The 22,300-nt window shown below is 45.2% G+C and overlaps 1 protein-coding gene across 1 annotated transcript; it reads right to left on the reverse strand.

The window, feature by feature from the left end:
* Nucleotides 1–10,201: 10,201 nt before the first annotated feature.
* On the reverse strand, nucleotides 10,202–22,055 carry TPGS1 (tubulin polyglutamylase complex subunit 1). The gene is made up of 2 exons (XM_044284487.1): nucleotides 21,704–22,055; nucleotides 10,202–11,297 (listed from the first exon to the last, which is right to left on the reverse strand). The coding sequence occupies exons 1-2, from the start codon at nucleotides 22,048–22,050 to the stop codon at nucleotides 10,772–10,774; spliced, it is 873 nt and encodes a 290-aa protein (XP_044140422.1). The 5' UTR covers nucleotides 22,051–22,055; the 3' UTR covers nucleotides 10,202–10,771.
* Nucleotides 22,056–22,300: the final 245 nt, after the last annotated feature.

Consider the following 22,300-nt stretch of genomic DNA (forward strand, 5'->3'; position numbering starts at 1 on the left):
CTCCACTCTCTTTCCAGCTATTCCATGATACGCTAAAGATCATCCTATATTCTCCCAATGTGCGCGGGTGCTACGACCTAGTCGTTCCCTGAAGATTATGGGTGTAGTTAAAATATTCGCTATTTGGTTTTAGATTTTCAGTTATCAGTTCCACTCCGACTATCACTTTCAACTATATACGGTGTTTCTCCCCTTTACATTTAATAGACTCGAATTCTTTTACTCTTTGCATTAATCTTTCCCACTCTTGTAGTGTGGGAGCCCTTTCTGTCACCCAATTCCTGAGGATTAGTACCTTGGCCAATAGGAGTCCTTTTAACCAGCAAATCTGTTCACTTTTTAATGTTTAAAATCGGTATTTCTAATTTTGAACACTCATGTATTTTTAAAATGACTTTATTACTGTCTATTGTTAATTTCTTATTTTGGCCTGCCATCTGGCATGAATGCTATGGGTCTCGTCAGCAAGACTCAGAGCACTCAAAGCAACTACCGACATCCCCATTGGCCGCAGGGGATGTCGGTAGCATTTGACACATTAGATGCCGTGATCAAGTGAGATCTAAAGCTTTTATTTACTGCGATCAGCATTATTGCAGGTCACGGTAATTAGCCGCAGAGACCTGCCAGCCATGACGCCCGCTCGCTCCAGCGCCGTACATGTACTGCTCTGGTAGCGAAAGGGTTAGATGGGTTTTCCAAATGTTTTTTTTTTTTACTGATGATCTATCCTCTGGATAGGTCATCAGTATCTGATCGCTGTGGATCCCTGGGACCCCTGCTAATAAGCTGTTTGAGAAGCCAGCGGCATCGTGGTTTTCTCCAGCTTTTCCTAGGTCGTGTGACATCACATTCATTGTGCATGTGGCCTGGGCTCAGCTTATCCCTATTGAAGTGAACAGGGCTGGGCTACGACACCAAGTGCAGCCACTATACAATGTACGGCGATGTGCTTAGTGAGCTGAGAGGCGCTCACAGGAGCTCCAGTGCCTTCTTAAAACAGCTGATCAGCGGGGTCCTGGGTGTTGGACGCCCACCAATCAGATACTTATGACCTATCCAGAGGATAGGTCATTAGTAAAAAATAAAAAAAAAACACTTGGAAAACCCCTTTAACTTTTATTATTTTTTTGGGGGTGGTAAGGAGAAAAAGCAGCTTAGACATAGTTTTTTTGCATTATAAATTTACAATGTTCATCATGCGGCATACCTATCATGTTACTTTTATTCTATTGGTCAGTACGATTACCACAATACCTAATATGTATAATTTTGTGGGCTTTCACTTTTGCACAACAGCATGTTTCAAGCAAAAACAATAGTTTTATTTTTTTATGTTGCGGCAAGAGCCGTATTCACTTTTCCACCGATGTAGCCATATGTGAAGTTGTTTTTGCAAGAAGAGATGTAGGGGGTCATTTATCAAGCTGGTGTAAAGTAGAATCGGCATAGTTGCTCATAGCAACCAATACGACTCCACCTTTCATTTTCCAAAGGAGCTGTGAAAAATGAAAGTTGGAATCTGATTCCAGTTCTACTTTACACCAGTTTGATAAATGACCCCGATAGTTTTTAATAACAAAATAAAATCCCTTGTACACCATTACATTGTATCCATTGAGTCCGCATCCGTTCCGCAATTTTGTGGAATGGGTGCGGACCCATTTATTTCAATGGGACTACAAAAGATGCGAACAGCACACCATGTGCTGTCCGCATCCGTAGTTCCGTTCCGCGGCCCCGAAAAAAAAGAGAGCTCATGTCATATTCTTGGCCGCGATTGCGAACAAGAATAGGCATTTTACTCCCAGAAAACCTCATTAATTATAGGGAACCCTATGTAGAATTTGTACAAACATTCTAAAAGCGCAAAGTACACATTGTACAGCTTCAGCACTGTAAATGGCACCGAGCATGACAGGGTTAAAAAGTTTGTGTTTCCAAAATCCTGGTTGTAACCTTAAGGCCTCATGCACTCGACCGTTGTGTGCACCCGTGCCGTTGTTCCGTTTTCCGTGATTTTCTTCGGACCCATTGACTTTGAATGGGTCCGTTGAAAACTCGGAAAATGCATCGTTTGTCATCCGCCTCCGTGATCCGTGTATCCTGTCCGTCAAAAAAATATGACCTGTCCTATTTTTTTGACGGACAACGGTTCACGGACCCATTCAAGTCAACGGTCCGCGAAAGAACACGGATGCACACAAGATTGGCATCCACGTCCGTGGCCGTAGGTTACTTTCATACAGACGGATCCGAAGATCCGTCTGCATAAAAGCTTTTTCAGAGCCGAGTTTTCACTTTGTGAAAACTCAGATCCGACAGTATATTCTAACACAGAGGCATTCCCATAGTGATGGGGACGCTTCTAGTTAGAATATACTACGAACTGTGTACATGACTGCCCCCTGCTGCCTGGCAGCACCCGATCTCTTACAGGGGGCTGTGATCAGCACAATTAATCCCTCAGGTGCCGCACCTGAAGGGGTTAATTGTGCTTATCATAGCCCCCTGTAAGAGATCAGGGGCTGCCAGGCAGCAGGGGGCAGACCCCCCTCCCTCCCCAGTTTTAATTTCATTGGTGGCCAGTGCGCCCCCCCTCCCTCTATTGTATTAATATCATTGGTGGCCAGTGCGGCCCCCCCGGTCCCCCTCCCTCCCTCTATTGTATTATCATTGGTGGCCAGTGTGCGGCCCCCCCAGCCCACCCCTCCCTCCCTTTATTGTACTATCATTGGTGGCCAGTGCGGCCGGCGCCCCCTCCCTCCCTCTATTGATTATCATTGGTGGCCAGTGTGCGGCCCCCCCTCCCTCCCTCTATTGTATTAATATCATTGGTGGCACAGTGTGCGGCCTCCCCCCCCCCCGATCATCGGTGGCAGCGGAGAGTTATGATCGGAGTCCCAGTTTAATCGCTGGGGCTCCGATCGGTAACCATGGCAACCAGGACGCTACTGCAGTCCTGGTTGCCATAATTACTTAGCAGTATTAGAAGCATCATACTTACCTACTGCGCTGTCTGTGACCGGCCAGGCGCTCCTCCTACTGGTAAATGACAGATCATTAAGCAATGAGCCGCACAGACCTGTCACTTACCAGTAGGAGGAGCTCCCGGCCGGTCAGACAGCACAGCAGGTAAGTATGATGCTTCTAATATTGCTATGTAACCATGGCAACCAGGACTGCAGTAGCGTCCTGGTTGCCATGGTTACTGATCGGAGCCCCAGCGATTAAACTGGGACTCCGATCGGAACTCTCCGCTGCAACCGATGATCGGGGGGGGGGGGGGGGGGGAGAGGGGAGGAGGCACACTGTGCCACCAATGATATTAATACAATAGAGGGAGGGAGGGGGGCCGCACACTGTGCCACCAATTATATTAATACAATAGAGGGAGGAAGGGTGGGCCGGGGGAGGGCCGCACACTGTGCCACCAATGATATTAATACAATAGAGGGAGGGAGGGGGGCCGCACACTGGCCACCAATGATATTAATACAATAGAGGGAGGGAGGGGGGGCCGCACACTGTGCCACCAATGATATTAATACAATAGAGGGGGGGCACTGGCCACCAATGATATTCAAACTGGGGAGGGAGGGGGGTCTGCCCCCTGATGCCTGGCAGCCCCTGATCTCTTACAGGGGGCTATGATACGGACAATTAAACCCTTCAGGTGCGGCACCTGAGGGGTTAATTGTGCGGATCACAACCCCCTGTAAGAGATCGGGTGCTGCCAGGCAGCAGGGGGCAGTCATGTACACACTTCTTAGTATATTCTAACTTGAAGCGTCCCCATCACCATGGGAATGCCTCTGTGTTAGAATATATTGTTGGATCTGAGTTTCACGATCAAACTCATATCCGACAGTATATTCTAACATAGAGGCGTTCCCATGGTGATGGGGACGCTTCAAGTTAAAATATACCATCGGATTGGAGAAAACTCCGATCCGATGGTATAATAGGGACTCTTGACTTTACATTGAAAGTCAATGGGGGACAGATTCGTTTGCAATTGCACCATATTGTGTCAACGTCAAACGGATCCGTCCCCATTGACTTGCATTGTAAGTCAGGACGGATCCGTTTGGCTCCGCACGGCCAAGCGGACACCAAAACGACTTTTTCCTTCATGTCCGTGGATCCTCCAAAAATCAAGGAAGACCCACGGAAGGAAAAACTGACACGGATCACGGAACTACGGAACCCGTTTTTGCGGACCGCAAAAAAAACGGTCGTGTGCATGAGGCCTAAGGCACAGCCACACAATTTTTTGATGAGATTTTGAGGCAGATCTTCTTGCAGGATTTTTTCCCTGGAGGATATATACTTCACTTTCCTGGTGTATCCACTTCTGGCTTTGGCTGAAAATTCTGCAGGTAAATCTGCCTCAAAACCTCCTCCAAAAAAACTCTTGTGTGACAGTACATTTATTACACTTGCTTTTTTGTGTGAAAACCCCTCAGCGTAATCTTATTTTCAAAATCTCATCTACTGTTTATGCAGATTTTCAGTGCAGCCTTCTAGATCTGGGGCAAATCAGCATCAAAATCCACGATAACATCCACACATGCTGATTTTGGTGCGGAAAACGCATGAAAATCTGCACTGAAAATACACAAAAACTACACTGCTGTGTGCATGGCTGTGTGAATGGGACAAAATTACATTCCGATATACTGTATACTTTCTCCAGTCGTCTCCATGACAGCACACACTGAGATTGACTTCCTCTGATAGGACAGGAAAAAACACAGAGAGGTTTAAAAACCCCACCCCTTCCCCTCATCACCAGTGTTTTTTCCTGTCCTGTCAAGGAAGGAAGTCCAGAGAGATGCTGGGAGCTCTTTGGGTTCCTAGCCTTTTCTTACCTGGATCATCTTGCTCTGCAGACCGGAGTTTAGTTCCGGTGGTCTGCCCCTAGGCCCCTCCCCTTTTTATTGTACAGTGGCCCCAGTGAAGCTACCTCCTGCGGCGGTCCAGGAGGGCTTTATGCGGAGTGGAAAGGTGGCTGGAGAAACGCTCAGACGCGCTTCCCTCCAGCCACCGGGTGATGATGTCAGACACCGAGGGGGCGTGGCCGGCTCATGCATAACGTTTAAAGAGGGCAATGCCGGTCCCAACATGGCGCCTAGCATTCTCACCCTGCCTGCAGTCTCTGGCGTTTCTGTAGACGGTAACTGAAAACATGAGTGCCCCTACCACCACTAGCTCTGGATCTGAGCCCTCCACTACCCTAGGTTCTGTGAGTAGCCGGTGTCAGGCACCCTCCTTATGTTATACTTACTCTGTAGTGGTTTCCCGCCAAAAATAAGGGGAAAGAAGGCTAATTTTAGTATGGTTGCTGGGTTAGGGGGCAGGTCACAGGGATTGGCTAGTTGGGCTGTCCTATAGTGGGATTGTTGCTGCGGCTGGGAAGTTTAGGGTGCCTAGCAACAGTTAGGGCATTGGTGGATGAGTTTGGGGTGGTGTGGAAAAGGTGTATATAATGCGTTGGCCGCCAGCATTAGGCTGTCTGCCAAGCCGCATCTTTGTTCAGCTGCTGCCCGCCTGTCGCCTGTGAAGTTTGCCCGCCTGCCGCCCGTGAAGACTGCTTCCCTGCCTGTGTCCAGTCTCCTACTCACCATGGACGTTTTCATTGCAAAAGCTCAAGCGACGCGCCGAAGAGGGAGGAACGTCTGCCTGGCTGGATTCTTGCCTTGCGGATGCGGTGCCCGATGTTTCGGAGCCATGTGGTGCGGGAAAGGAACGCTGCAATAATTTGAACCACCCGGCCTCCGCTGCAGTCAATCAGAGCCGATCCTGAGAGGTGATGTCACCATCACCTCTCAGGATCACAAGATGGTGATTGGTGGTGTATTATCACACCACCAATCACCATCCTGTTCCGGGTCATCGGGTCCCCAGAGATCTGAATAACCCGAAGATGCAGCAAACCTCAGGTCTGAATTGACCTGCGGTTTAATGCGATCGCTGACACGGGGGCGGGGGGGGGGGGTCACAGGACCCCCCCGCGCATTGTCCCAGGGTGCCTGCTGGCGATCGGAACTGCACATGACGTACCGGTACATCATGTGTCCTTAAATACCGGGACATCATGATGTACCGGTACGTCATGTGTCCCCAAGAGGTTAATGTGCGTTTATGCAAGGAAGTTAAGAAACACTTGTCAATTTGGTTAGAATTCTTTCAGAAGTATAAGGCTGGGTTCACACCTGAGCGTTTTACAGCGCGTTCCTACGCGCTGTAAAACGCTCAACAGACAAGAACCAATGATTCCCTATGGGAATGGTTCTCACCTGAGCGTTTTACAGCGCAACGCCCCAAGAAGTACATGAGCTTCTTTGGGGCGTCTTGTCGCGCGTTCCCGTACATAGACTTCAGCGGGAACGCGCGGCAATGGGTGTTCGCTTGGCTCTGTATGCGCGATTGCAAACGCCCGTACAATCGCGCATACAGAGCGCTCCATCGCGAACGCTCAGGTCTGAACCCAGCGTAATGGTCATTCGTATTGGCAGGAGGATTTTGTCTCAGCAACTTCTTTGGATTTGTTTACAGATGCCGCAGGGTCTTGCGGATTTGGAGCTTATTGGAAGGGTCATTGGTGTGCGTCTAAATTGCATCCGTCATGTGTTGCAAATGGAGTGACAAAGAACATTGTTTTACTGGAGTTGTTTCCTGTGGTGGTGGCTTTGGTCTTATGGGGAAAGTTTTTCTCGAATAAGCATATTTTTCTGCACACGGATAATAAAGGGGTTTTGATCGCGGTTAACTGTTTGCCATCCAAGTGTCCATTAGTTGTTAAATTGTTGCGTCATTTAGTTTTGCTTTGAGATTTAATATTTGGGTTAAATCAAGGCATATTCCGGGTGTTGATAATTCTATTACTGACTCGCTTTCTCATTTTCAGTTTTAGTTTTTTCGCAAGTTGGCGAGGGGGGCCAACCTAGAAGGGAAGTTGTGTCCTATGTATCTTTGGAATCCGATTTGTCTTAAGTATGTCTTGTCTTATCTACAGTCATCATTGGCCCTAACTACTTGGGCGGATTATGTGCAGTCCTGGGGTAATTCTCCATTTGAGCCTCTAGACTCCCTGACTATTAAATGGCTTACTCTTAAGACCATTTTCTTAGTGGCAATATCCTCTGCGAGAAGAGTTTGTGAGCTTCAGGCTTTATGTATCCAAGAGCCCTTCCTTAGAGTGTTTGAAGACAAACTCATATTCAAAATAGATCCTAATTTTCTCCCTAAGGTGGTTTCTACTTTCCACAGGTCACAAGACATTGTTATTCCCTCATTTTGTGCCAACACCAAAAAGCAGGTAACAAAATTTCATAATTTAGATGTTAGAAAAAGTGTACTTCATTATCTAGAGGTCACCAGAGATTAGAGGATAGATAAAAACTTATTTATTCAGTTTTCCAGCCCAAATAAGGGTAACAGTGGCAAAAAGCTCTATATCCCTGGATTAGGTGTGCCATTTCTGAGGCCCATAGAGCCTCCGGTAAACAGGCTCCTCCGTCCCTCAAAGCCCATTCAGTAAGATCCGTGTCTACTCCCTGGGCCGAGAGAGGCTCTGCGTCTTTAGAACAAATTTACAGAGCGGCCACTTGGAAGAGGACTCACACCTTCACCAAGCATTATAGGGTTGATGTATTTGCCAATGAGGACATGGCCTTTGGACGCAAGGTCCTAGGTGCTGTTGCCCCAACCCCCCCCCCCCCCCCCGTAAAGTTTACTTTGTTAGTTCTTAGAGTGTGCTGTCATGGAGACGACTGGGGAATATCATGACAGCATATATATTCCCACCCTTTTGTTGATAATTTTACTTTAATTTATGTTCTACCCCTTTTTCCTGGTTCTGTTAAAATACTCTGGTGATGAGGGGAAGGGGTGGGGTTGTTAAACCTCTGTGTTTTCTCCTGTCCTATCAGAGAAAGTCAATCTCAGTGTGTGCTGTCGTGGAGACTTCCAGGAAACCAGATTACCGGTGAGTGTAATACTCATTTTGAACTATAAAATGCATGAAACCCCCCCCCCACAAAAAAAAAGCAGGGGGAAAATGGCAGTGGGTCTTATAGTCAGAATGCTAATGACCGCTTCCATTATGGAAGTGGTCATTAGCATGCATGAGGCATGGGGAGCAGTGAGGGAAGTGTTGGATGGCTGTACTCACCCTCCCTGGTCTTCTTCCAGGCCCCGCTCTACACTGTGTCCTGACCTTGTGCGACATCAGGTCACAGTGGAGCTCGGGGTGGAAAAAGACGGGGTAAGCGCTGGATCTGCACTGTGGCATAGCTGTCTGGAGTAAGCAAGGTAAGTTTTTTTTTTTTTTTTCTTTTTTAACGTCTGATCTGGGGTCTGATGAGGGTTCAATCTGGGGTCTGATGAGGGTCTGAGCTGGGGCTCATGGAGGCTGGGGGGTCTGATTCGAGGCTAATGGAGCTTGGGGGTCTGATTTGAAAAGGAACATGTGAACAATAGCTCACTGAAGATGTATGAGGTAAAGTTGTGATCTAGTCACCACCCTCACTCACCAGGCTATATTGCTTTCTGCACTCATAGAATAAAACCTAACTCTCATCACACTCTGGCCATACCAGCGCCGGATCAGTTGTGACTAGCCTTCTTCATGTGTTAATTCAAAAACAACAGAAAGACTCCTACAAATGGGATCCTGATGATATGTCCAAGATAGGATGTTGAAATGCGTAGAGCGTGATAAGAATTAGGAGGTCCTAATCTATGTGAGCAACAGAGTGCAGAAAGCAATAGTATCACAATACTCAATACCAAGCAACTGCACTTTAACACAAAGCCCTTCAGTGTGCTTCCGCATCTGTGCCACAAAAGATAGGACGTCCTATACTTCGCGGGGCCTTTGAAGTCGATATGTCGGCACTATTATGGGGCGTGCACACACCTGATATCAATGTTTTGCGGATTTGCAGTTTGTGAGCCTCAAAATGTGTGAATTCACCCTACTGCAGATGAGTATAGAGTTCCTAGTGTGAACAGGGACATATGCAGGCAGTTGTTTTTTCCTACACCTTCCTGTAAAGCTGTAGATCACATAAGGCAGTTCTCACGACCTACGCTGAGTCTTCTTACGACAGAGAGAGTTGTAGACACTGCGCGTCACTCTGTACTCCTATACGCAACACCCTCAGTGGGTCGCTTTGCTAGTCTCAGCTTTCTCCTTGTGAGAGCAGAAACCAATCTGGGCTGATGTTCACTTTCTTCTGTATTTCCAGCAGTTAAAGGGAACCTGTCATCAACTTTCTGCTGACCTCACTGAGGGCAGCATATAATAGTGACAGAAATGATGATGTCAGCGGTGTCTCACTCATCAGCTAAAAGTGGTTGCTGAGAACCAGCATCATAATCATTAGCACAGAGTCAAATCTACCTGAGAAGAGTCCTGGTTATACATAATCTCCTGCTCTCCTCGCCCATCTGCTGATGGTTGGCAGTTCTATAGAGAAAGTCTTCTACCTAGTTTTCTCCCTATCAGTCATCAGCAGGTAGAGCTGATGGATAACATGACTCTTCTCAGGTGGCCGGGACTCTTTTCCAGGCCCAGTCTGCAATGATTGTGATGTTGGTTCTTGGCAACCGCTTATAAATGACAGACTGCTGAAATCAACTCACCTGTCTCTACTTTATTCACACATTTTAGTATGGGCTGCACAAAGTTGATGACAGGTTCCCTTCAATGTATATGAATAATGGAATAGAGAGAATGAAAAACATGACTCATACAGCAGGATTTATTTTAGCCGCGACGGTCTGTATTTGGTTACAACATGCAAACTAATATTCTTTAGAAATTATACAGACCCTCAGCTCTTTGTCTACCAGTGCCAAAAACAGAAATGCATCTTACAATCTAAGGACACAGCAGTATTCTTCCGTAAGTTCTCGTGGAACTGATGCCCACAAACCACGTTCTAAAAGCAGATTATGCCAACAACAGCAATGCTGCACTCTTCTAACATCCAGAAAAAGAAGTGCAAAAAATCTGCAATGGAATGTGCCAAATACAAAAAAAATAATAAAAAAAAATCTCAAAAAGACATATCTTATAATGCAAGCATGTCCAAACTGCGGCCCTCAAGCTGTTGCAAAACTACAACTCCCAGCATGCTCTAATAGCTGTAAGCTATTCAGGCATGCTGGGAGTTGTAGTTTTAGAAAAGCTGGAGGGCCGCAGTTTGGACATGCCTGTTATAATGGCTTCTGTCTAGTTTATCACACTCTGGTGCAAGCCAATTTCATATATATAAAGTTTAGTGTTGCCAGTGTTTTTGTGGGATTAGTGCCGTTTTGTGAGGCACACTGCTGTCATTTCTGATTGGCCGTCACACTATATCTTTATTCAAGTAAAGAAAGTCAAAAACATAATATCCCCCAAAAGTTGTTTTTTTTAAGAACTTTTACTTGCATTATGCTTTTTTCTGTACTTAGGCTTCACACTTTGTATTTTGATTGATGGTATCCATAACTATGGATTCATAAAAACAGAATTTACACTTTTCCTGCGTGAAAATCACCGCTCATGTGCACAGCCCCATAGAAGTGAATAGGTCCGGATTCAGTGCGGGTGCAATGCGTTCACCTCACGCATTGCGCCCGTGTGAAAGAGGCCTAAGAGATACTCTTGATGTATGAACATAACTAGGAGATCTCCACTACTGCACAACTTGGATCAGTACCAGAAAATTAACTTATGTAAAACATTAGTTGGTAAGGGCACACAGGCCATTCATTAGACTGGTTTGACTTTATCAAGAAAGAGCAAGCATGCCTCTTTCATAAAGTCACCACGTCCCATAGGAATACCAGGCTTTCTGTTCTGGAATGCTCGGTCCATAGCAATGGCCAAACAGTCAGGTCCTAGTTTTGAGCCAGCCTCCAGGTAGCTGGCTGGAACAGCTAAGTCACTGGCAGTAAGTGCTTCTTCTAAAGTGTCCAGCACAGCTTGGCACACACTTTGGTCAGACTGGTTATCCCCATCTAGAATATTGAACAGAGTGTCTGCTTTAGACATGAACTCCACCAACACAAAGCAGGTGAGAACCCCATAACGGAAAACATCAAAAGGAACAGCTTCATGATCTCGGCACTGGATCTTCTTCAGAAGGGCAGAGGTAATATCTGTAGGGAGGTCACCTTCTTGACAAATCCTGGCCAGGACCTCACTGTATGCCTTTCCATTCAGGCCAGGCTTTCTCTTTCTTCCTCCAGCACTGAGGCAGTCGTACGCATTGGTAAGGTTATTGTTGAAGGCAGCTCTGTACAGAGACACAGAGAATTCACATTAGCCATTTCCCTCCAGCCTCTTCCATTTATTATACCGCTCATGGTACAATGAGATCATTCATACCCGACCACTGCCCCGTGTAAACATGGCCAGCAATCAAACCGGAAACAAGAATCGCTCGTTTGCTGTTGATCACATCTTTTAGGAGGACATAAAAATCAGTGTACCCCCTTATGTAAACTGGACAATAATGGAAGGTATATGAGAGGAGGGAACGGATATGCCATAAATATCTGATATGTGCAGGTCCCACTCCTATCTCAAGAACGGGGCCCTGTCGTACCAAGCTGGGAATGGAGAGGCTCTCACCATTCACTTCATTAGGACTTACGAAAATAGTGCACGACTGTCTCCAAGCATCACATTACAATATTGCTGCAATGCCGTGATGACATGACTGCGGCAATCTCTGTCAACCTTAGTGATGCCAGTGCGTCCAGCGATTAGATTCTGGTCCCATACCTACAGCTAGGCAAGTAAAGATGGCCAGCGGACCTCCTACAGGGATGTAAAGGGGGTTTTCAGGGAGCCAGGATAGGAGTTGCAGAGATGCAAGGACTGGAGCGGCGTCGCTGCGGCTGGAGATCGGTGGAGATGAGTAACAATTCATTTTTAACTTTTTCGTCCCTTTTTCAAATAAATTCTCCCTAGAAAACCCCTTTAACAGGTGAACAAATACGTTCTGTTTTATTGTAGGTGATGGCAATGCAGGATCTGTCACATGATGGAAACAGTCGGCGTCTATCCAAACTGTCGTGGTGTCCGTAATAAACGGGAAAGCATAGTGCCAGGGAATTTTAAAAGAAAGAAAGGGATTTTTATTTTATTTTTTTTATCAATATTCACAGAAAAAAAATTTGTCTGTTTTTCCATTTCAGAAGTACAATCCCATTGGAAATTATATACAAAATTTGGTCCTTCTGTGGAAGTCATCACAGAGAGATAAAACGCCTATATAAATAGGGTAATCCTTTTTTCTTCGGGTCAAGTTGTAGTTTTTAATGCACCATTTTGGGGTACACATACCTCACTGACTAACTTTTATTAACTCTTTCTGGGAGAAAGATGGGGGGGGGGGGGACAGCAAAACTGCCACTGAGTTTTTATATTATACATTTTGCAACATTCACTTTGCAGAATAAATTTGTTTTTTGATTTTCATTGGTGCCATTTTGGAGTACAAAAGACTTTTTGATCGCTTTTTATTCAGTTTTTTGGGGTTGGTGGATAACCAAAAACAGCAATTCTTGCATGGTAAGATTTTTTTCTAGAGTTCGCCGAGCGGGATAAATTAACGTGATTATTGTATAGTTAAGGTTGTTACGGATGAAGTGGAAATTGTATTATTTCCATTGAAAAGATGGATTTTTTTGTTTTTTACTTAGTTGTTTTTTTTTTTAATTAAAAACTTTTGCTTAATTCTTATTTTTACCGTGTAGTAGTCCTACAAGGGGAATTTGACATGAACTGCTTTGATTGCTCACATAAGGGTATGACCACACGGCTTGCCTTTGAGAACTGCTCGGTCAGCCGCTCTAATTAAACCGGACTGCTTAGTCGGTCTGTATTGTCAATGGCCGTGTGGTACCTTCAGTATTGCGCGGCTATTAACAATACAGACGCACTGAACAGCGCAGTGTCATTAGTTTAATTAGAGCCGGCTGCGGCCTGTACGGCTGCGTGGTACTCTAATGCAGCACAGCTGTGTCGCAAGCACCACGCGACCGTGCCATGTGGTCGTACCCAATAGGCTGTAGTACTTATGACGTACAGTGTACTATACTGTCAGTAGGAAACTGACAGGCAACCTATTAGGCCTTGCCTTTGGCAGACCTGGAGGCCTTCTAATGACCCCTGACTGCCATGTAAAGACATCAGCACCCAAGCAGTCACGTTTGTGGGGGTTCCAATGGGTGACAGAGGGAGCCCCCTCACTCCAAAACCACTTACATGCTGCTGTCGCTTTAGGCTGCGGCATCTAAGGTGTTTAATGACCAGGGTCCGCGGTTCTCCTGACCCATTAGAGCAGGAGAGCCATGCAGCGCTAGGCCATTGTAAGAAGCATAGACTTAACCTTTACATGAGCCGAGAATCCGCCAGATAATTACTAACCAGCGTTCATAGGAATGCCGCGATTATCCGACGGTGTAAATGTGCTGCCAATTACCCAATGAATGAGCAAAACGCTTGTTCATTGAGTAAAAGATCATTAATGTGGTTACAAAAATTGTTGTTCGCCGGCAGCAGATCGTGCTGTGTAATCATGATCTGCTGCCGGCAAAGAATGATTCAGTATAGAGAAGAGCGATGACATTAGCAATGGCTCTTCTCCATACTGTGGAGGAGATCGCTGCATGTAATAGCAGCAGTCTCCTCCGCTGGTGAGCAGGCGATTGTCAGTTAGGAATGCTTCCCTCCTGACAATTGCCTGCAAAACTGGCTCATGTATATTGGTGGTGACTAAGGGGTTAAGAGTGAGGGCAGCAAGTAAAATACATGGATGGACTTCAACAATTATATTCAACCAACAGTTTAGTTTTTTTTGTAAAAAATTAAATAAATCAATACAAATTACATAGAATATTCACCTGTAGAAAAAAAATGATGGTAGTGTCCTTTAACCACTTAAGGAGCACAGGTTTATACCCCCTAGTGACCAGGCCCTTTTTTACAAATCGGCACTCCACAACTTTAGCGGTTTATTGCTCGGTCATGCAACTTACCACCCAAATTAATTTTACCTCCTTTTCTTCTCACTAATAGAGCTTTCATTTGGTGGTATTTCATTGCTGCTGACATTTTTACTTTTTTTGTTATTAATCGAAATTTAACGATTTTTTTTGCAAAAAAATGACATTTTTCACTTTCAGTTGTAATATTTTGCAAAAAAAACGACATCCATATATAAATTTTTCGCTAAATTTATTGTTCTACATGTCTTTGATTAAAAAAAAAAAATGGTTTGGGTAAAAGTTATAGCGTTTACAAACTATGGTACAAAAATGTGAATTTCCGCTTTTTGAAGCAGCTCTGACTTTCTGAGCACCTGTCATGTTTCCTGAGGTTCTACAATGCCCAGACAGTAGAAACCCCCCACAAATGACCCCATTTCGGAAAGTAGACACCCTAAGGTATTCGCTGATGGGCATAGTGAGTTCATAGAACTTTTTATTTTTTGTCACAAGTTAGCGGAAAATGATGATTTATTTTTATTTTTATTTTTTTTCTTACAAAGTCTCATATTCCACTAACTTGTGACAAAAAATAAAAACTTCCATGAACTCACTATGCCCATCACAAAATACCTTGGGGTGTCTTCTTTCCAAAATGGGGTCACTTGTGGCGTAGTTATACTGCCCTGGCATTCTAGGGGCCCTAATGTGTGGTTAGTAGTTTGAAATCAAAATGTGTAAAAAAATGGCCTGTGAAATCCGAAAGGTGCTCTTTGGAATGTGTGCCCCTTTGCCCACCTAGGCGGCAAAAAAGTGACACACATCTGGTATCACCGTACTCAGGAGAAGTTGGGGAATGTGTTTTGGGGTGTCATTTTACATATACCCATGCTGGGTGAGAGAAATATCTTGGCAAAAGACAACTTTTCCCATTTTTTTATACAAAGTTGGCATTTGACCAAGATATTTATCTCACCCAGCATGGGTATATGTAAAATGACACCCCAAAAACACATTGCCCAACTTCTCCTGAGTACGGCAATACTAGATGTGTGACACTTTTTTGCAGCCTAGGTGGGCAAAGGGGCACATATTCCAAAGAGCACCTTTCGGATTTCACCGGTCATTTTTTACAGATTTTGATTGCAAAGTACTTCTCACACATTTGGGCCCCTAAATTGCCAGGGCAGTATAACTACGCCACAAGTGACCCCATTTTGGAAAGAAGACACCCCAAGGTATTCCGTGAGGGGCATGGCGAGTTCCTGGAATTTTTTATTTTTTGTCACAAGTTAGTGGAATATGAGACTTTGTAAGCAAAAAAAAAAAAGAAAATCATTTTCCGCTAACTTGTGACAAAAAATAAAAAATTATAGGAACTCGCCGTGACCCTCACGGAATACCTTGGGGTGTCTTCTTTCCAAAATGGGGTCACTTGTGGCGTAGTTATACTGCCCTGGCAATTTAGGGGCCGTAATGTGTGAGAAGTACCTTGCAATCAAAATGTGTAAAAAATGGCCTGCAAAATCCGAAAGGTGCTCTTTGGAATGTGTGCCCCTTTGCCCACCTTGGCTGCAAAAAAGTGTCACACATCTGGTATCGCCGTACTCAGGAGAAGTTGGGGAATGTGTTTTAGGGTGTCATTTTACATATACCCATGCTGGGTGAGAGAAATATCTCTGCAAAAGACAACTTTTCCCATTTTTTTTTATACAAAGTTGGCATTTGACCAAGATATTTCTCTCACCCAGCATGGGTATATGTAAAATGACACCCCAAAACACATTCCCCAACTTCTCCTGAGTACGGCGATACCAGATGTGTCACACTTTTTTGCAGCCTAGATGCGCAAAGGGGCCCAAATTCCTTTTAGGGGGGCATTTTTAGACATTTGGATCCCAGACTTCTTCTCATGGTTTCAGGCCCCTAAAATGCCAGGGCAGTATAAATACCCCACATGTGACCCCACTTTGGAAAGAAGACACCCCAAGGTATTCAATGAGGGGCCTGGCGAGTTCATAGAATTTTTATTTTTTTTGCATAAGTTAGCGGAAATTGATTTTTTTTTGTTTTTTTTCTCACAAAGTCTCACTTTCCGCTAACTTAGGACAAAAATTTCAATCTTTCATGGACTCAATATGCCCCTCACGGAATACCTTGGGGTGTCTTCTTTCCGAAATGGGGTCACATGTGGGGTATTTATACTGCCCTGGCTTTTTAGGGGCCCTAAAGCGTGAGAAGAAGTCTGGAATATAAATGTCTAAAAAATGTTACGCATTTGGATTCCGTGAGGGGTATGGTGAGTTCATGGGAGATTTTATTTTTTGACACAAGTCAGTGGAACATGAGACTTTGTAAGAAAAAAAAAAAAGAAAAAAAAATTTCCGCTAACTTGGGCCAAAAAAAATTCTGAATGGAGCCTTACCCTGGGTTCACACCTGAGCGTTTTACAGCGCGTTCAAACGCGCTGTAAAACGCTTAAGACATGAAAACCAATGCTTCCCTATGGGAAGGGTTCACACCTGGGCGTTTTACAGCGCGTACGAACGCGCTGTAAAACGCCCGACGCTCAAACAAGTACTTGAGCTTCTTTGGGGCGTTTTGACGCGCGTTTGTGGCCATAGGACACTGCAGTCAATGACACAAACGCGCGTCAAACGCGCGTTTACTATTACAAAAAACGCGCATAAAAACGTGCGACTAAAACGCGCGTTTGAGGAACGCTTAGGTGTGAACCCAGGGTTACAGGGGGGCGATCAATGACAGGGGGGTGATCAGGGAGTGTATATGGGGTGATCACCCCCCTGTCACTGATCACCCCTCTGAAAGGCTCCATTCAGACGTCCATATGTTTTTTACGGATCCACGGATACATAGATCGGAACCGCAAAACACATACGGACGTCTGAATGGAGCCTTACATGGTGGTAATCAATGACAGGGGGGTGATCAGGGAGTGTATATGGGGTGATCACCCCCCTGTCATTGATCACCCCCCTGTAAGGCTCCATTCAGATGTCCGTATGCGTTTTGCGGATCCGATCCATGGATGCGTGGATCTGTAAAACACATGCAGACGTCTGAATGGAGCCTGACAGGGGGGTGATCAATGACAGGGGGGTGATCAGGGAGTGTATATGAGGTGATCACCCCCCTGTCACTGATCACCCCCCTGTAAGGCTCCATTCAGACGTCCGTATGCGTTTTGCTGATCCGATCCATGGATGCGTGAATCCGTAAAACACATGCAGACGTCTGAATGGAGCCTTACAGGGGGGTGATCATCCCACATAGACTCCCTGATCACCCCCCTGTAAGGCTCCATTCAGACGTCCGTATGCGTTTTACGGATCCGATCCATGGATGCGTGAATCCGTAAAACACATGCAGACGTCTGAATGGAGCCTTACAGGGGGGTGATCAATGACAGGGGGGTGATCAATGACAGGGGGGTGATCAGGAAGTCTATATGGGGTGATCACCCCCCTGTCACTGATCACCCCCCTGTAAGGCTCCATTCAGACGTCCGTATGTGTTTTGCGGATCCGCTCCATGTATCCGTGGATCTGTAAAAATCATACGGACGTCTGAATGGAGCCTTACAGGGGGGTGATCAATGACAGGGGGGGTGATCAGGAAGTCTAAATGCGTGATCACCCCCTTGTCATTGATCACCCCCCTGTAAGGCTCCATTCAGACGTCCGTATGCGTTTTGCGGATCCGATCCATGTATCCGTGGATCCGTAAAAATCATACGGACCTCTGAATGGAGCCTTACAGGGGGGTGATCAATGACAGGGGGGTGATCAGGGAGTCTATATGGGCTGATCAGTGGTTTATAAAGGGTTAATAAGTGACAGGGGGGGGGGGGTGTAGTGTAGTGTAGGGGTGTTTGGTGCTACTTTACTGAGCTGCCTGAGTCCTCTGGTGGTCGATCCTAACAAAAGGGACCACCAGAGGACCAGGTAGCAGGTATATTAGACGCTGTTATCAAAACAGCGTCTAATATACCTGTTAGGGGTTAAAAAAATCACATCTCCAGCCTGCCAGCGAGCGATCGCCGCTGGCAGGCTGGAGATCCACTCGCTTACCTTCCGTCCCTGCGTGCGCGCGTTCGCAGGAAATCTCGGCTCACGCGAGATGACGCCTATTGGCGTTAGCGTAGCCTGGGAGCGCCGCAGAGATGACGCCTTTCGGCGTTAGCGTAGCGCTAAGTGGTTAAAGAGCATCTGTCAGCAGTTTTGTACCTATGACAATGGCTGACCTGTTGCATGTGCACTTGGCAGCTGATGGCATCTGTGTTTGTCCCAGGCTCATATGTGCCTGCATTGCTGAGAAATATTATGTTTTATTATATGCAAATGAGCCTCTAGGAGCAACAGGGGCGTTACCATTACACTTAGAGGCTCTGCTCTCTCTGCATCTGCCGCACCCTCTCCAGTTTGATTGACAGGGCCAAGCAGTGTAAATGTGATCACACCTGGACCTGTCTATAAAATGCAGGGGGTGCAGAAGATGCAGAAAGCTCAGCCTCTAGGTGTAATGGCAACGCCCCCGTTGCTCATAGAGGCTAATTTGCATACATTAAAACATTATTTTTCTCAGCAATATGGGCACATATGAACATGGGGCCAACACAGATGCCTTCAGCTTCCAAGCACACATGTAACAGGTCAGCCAGGGTCATAGCTACAAAACTGCTGACAGATGCCCTTTAAAGGGGTTGTGCAAGAAAGGGACGGTTTTGGCAACCCCTCCCTTTGGCCGGACCTGCAAAGGTAAGATTACTTAGGGCGGGTTCACATTGACGTTATGAATTCCGTTATTGCTCTTTGTTATAACAGAATCCGTAGGACCGAATTCATAACGGAAACCTTTAAGAAAACAGAATTGTGATGGCACACTCACATTTGGTTGGATAAATAGTATTTATTAGTTTCAGTTGGGTATTCGATTGGCTTATTTAATTTTTAATTGTTTATATGTATAAAAAATTATCTGGACATATGTTAAAAGATATAATAAAAATGAAAGAAATAGATAAAAGAAAAAATAAATAAAAATAAAAAGGTTTTAAATAAAGTTATATCTGGTGTTCAAAATATTGAAAGAGTCTATTCAATGAGTCCTGGAATATAGAGTCATATAGTTGGGATGTTTTTCTGGAGTATTTGTAATCTTCAGTACATGTACAGTGACCTTGTAAGTAAAAGGTAATCCAGTATGATTTTGATTAAAAAATAATCGTGAAAATAGTAGAAAAACGTGAAAAAAAGGAAATAAGGTAAGAAATTAGTGCAAAATTGGTGCTGGTTCACTCAAATATATATTTTGTGCACGATAAAAAAAAAAAAAAAAAAAAAAAAAAAAAAAAAAAAATTGGATAATCAGTACTGATTATAGAATCAAATGGTGTGAGTGATATTAAGAACAATGTCAGATATTTGCTGGTAGGGAATCTGCATTGCTTGTTCTTCTACTCGTTGGATTTACCAATATTGGAACATCCGTCCTTTAATGGTAGAGCCGGTACCTTGCTGGTAATATATATAGAATTTATATAGAAGTAGTCTTTTATATATTATATAGTTTGCTTCCTTAGACCAAGGAAGCAGTGAGGACGAAAGGATATTCACCACTTGGAATTATTAAACTTCCGCAAAGAACATATTCTTCTCAGCGAGAATCTTTTCAAATACCCCGCAGCAAAAGAGATTGGCCAATCAGGAACCACATCACCGTGTGACGTTGACCCGCATTATCATCACGTGCAGCATCACATGGTAAGGCGAGAGATCACGTGGGACGCCACGCAGGTCCTTGCACAAAGGAGTACACCGTAACGGAAGAAGAGGGGTAAAGTACAACCTTCTAATTACTAAGTATTCCATTAAACAGGACGAATATATGAATAGACTGCACCGGGAAACTATATAATATATAAAAGACTACTTCTATATAAATTCTATATATATTACCAGCAAGGTACCGGCTCTACCATTAAAGGGCGGATGTTCCAATATTGGTAAATCCAACGAGTAGAAGAACAAGCAATGCAGATTCCCTACCAGCAAATATCTGACATTGTTCTTAATATCACTCACACCATTTGATTCTATAATCAGTACTGATTATCCAATTTTTTTTTTAATTTTTTTTATCGTGCACAAAATATATATTTGAGTGAACCAGCACCAATTTTGCACTAATTTCTTACCTTATTTCCTTTTTTTCACGTTTTTCTACTATTTTCACGATTATTTTTTGATCAAAATCAAAATCATACTGGATTACCTTTTACTTACAAGGTCACTGTACATGTACTGAAGATTACAAATACTCCAGAAAAACATCCCAACTATATGACTCTATATTCCAGGACTCATTGAATAGACTCTTTCAATATTTTGAACACCAGATATAACTTTATTTAAAACCTTTTATTTTTATTTATTTTTTCTTTTATCTATTTCTTTCATTTTTATTATATCTTTTAACATATGTCCAGATAATTTTTTATACATATAAACAATTAAAAATTAAATACGCCAATCGAATACCCAACTGAAACTAATAAATACTATTTATCCAACCAAATGTGAGTGTGCCATCACAATTCTGTTTTCCAATACAATACATTCTCGCGGTTTTTAGGTGTACCGGTGATTGAGCACCTCCATCCATATTGACCAATTGGTGAGCCTCAGTAACACTTCTAATCGGAAACCTTTAAGAGGCGTTCTGTTTTTATCCGTCATAATACAAGTCTATGGGCAGCATAATGGATCCGTCTGGTTTCCGTTATGCAGGACGGAAAAGAAAGTCCTGTTGACAGGAAACCAGACGGATCCGTTATGCTGCCCATAGACTTGTATTATGACGGATAAAAACAGAACGCCTCTTAAAGGTTTCCGTTATGAATTCGGTCTTACGGATTCCGTTATAACAGACAGCAATAACGGATTTCATAACTCCGAGGTGAGCCCTTCTCAGGGCTGGTTCCCCGCTCCTTCTCCTCCAGGCCTGCGATGCTCCGCTGGGCTCCCTTGCTGAAAACATCTGGTTTAACATCACCACAGCTGAGATTGGCTCTGCTTATGTCATGACAAATGTTTAGATGGCGCAAGGGGGTCCGATCTCCGTTGCGGCCATAGATTGGCTGCAGTGATGTCAAACCAGATGTTTACAGCGAGGGGGCCCAGCGGAGCATTGCAGGCCTGGAGGAGAAGGAGAGAGGAGCCAGCCCTCAGAAACAAGTGAGCAATCTTGCCTTTACAGGTCCAGCCATAGGGGATGGGTTGCCAAAACTGCCCCATTCTTGCACAACCCCTTTAAAGTATTCAGCCCCAGCGAGTCCTAACAGACCCTCTAACAGATCCTATGTGGTGATGAGGCACTTGGTGGTGATGATGATGACCTCCTGTGTGGTGATGAGGCACTTGGTGGTGATGATGACCTCCCCTGTGGGGGGGGGCGACGACGACCTCCCCTGTGGGGGGCGACGACGACCTCCCCTGTGGGGGGCGACGACGACCTCCCATGTGGTGATGAGGCACTTGGTGGTCATGTGTCACATCACTGACAGGAAAGCCTCTGCTGGATGAAACTATGAAGCTACTGACAGGCCTGCTACCACAGAAGAGGCAGGTAGTCTTCCCCTTGCACTGGCATGGCGCCCACCCTCGCCCTCTTCTGGGTCACCAACCTCTGGGAGTGATGCGCCAGCTTCAGGTACCACAGGGCATGAGCTAGACGTTGCTGCCCCGCTATGTGCGACCCCCGGTCACCGATCTTTGACCCACCGGCGCCCATTTTCTTGAAGTAATCCGCCAAGAAGAGCACCGGGTCCTCCGGCCTGGCCTCCAGCAGCTTCAGCACGGCCATTCGCAGCACGTCACGTACTCCGGCCTGAGCCAGAAAGTCGGCCTCGCTGGTGGGTCGCGGCTGAGCCCGCGGTACCGGGGAGCCTGCCACAGCACGTCTCTTGTCCGCCATGCTGCCAGCCGCTGTCAGAAGCCGGTCAGGCGCCATCTCACGTACGGGCAGCGCCATAGCACGGCTTCCTACAAGATAGCCGGGCTGCCATCTTTAGTTATGGCAACCCTGGTCGCCATGACAACCACAGACGCTGCCTTTATCTCACTGACTGCTCTAAGTCCACACCAATAGGTGCGATAGTGGGGAGAGGTTTCCTTGGGTGAGGGCAGTTTCTAAAGGCACCATTTAATATTACATACAATGTAGTGGGAAGCTGGAAATAAAAGTCCAAACGCATTTCTGCCACAGCGTTCACTGTGCGGTA

The sequence above is a fragment of the Bufo gargarizans genome, chromosome 1 (assembly GCF_014858855.1).
Source record: "Bufo gargarizans isolate SCDJY-AF-19 chromosome 1, ASM1485885v1, whole genome shotgun sequence".
In the NCBI taxonomy this organism is placed as follows: Eukaryota; Metazoa; Chordata; class Amphibia; order Anura; family Bufonidae; genus Bufo; species Bufo gargarizans.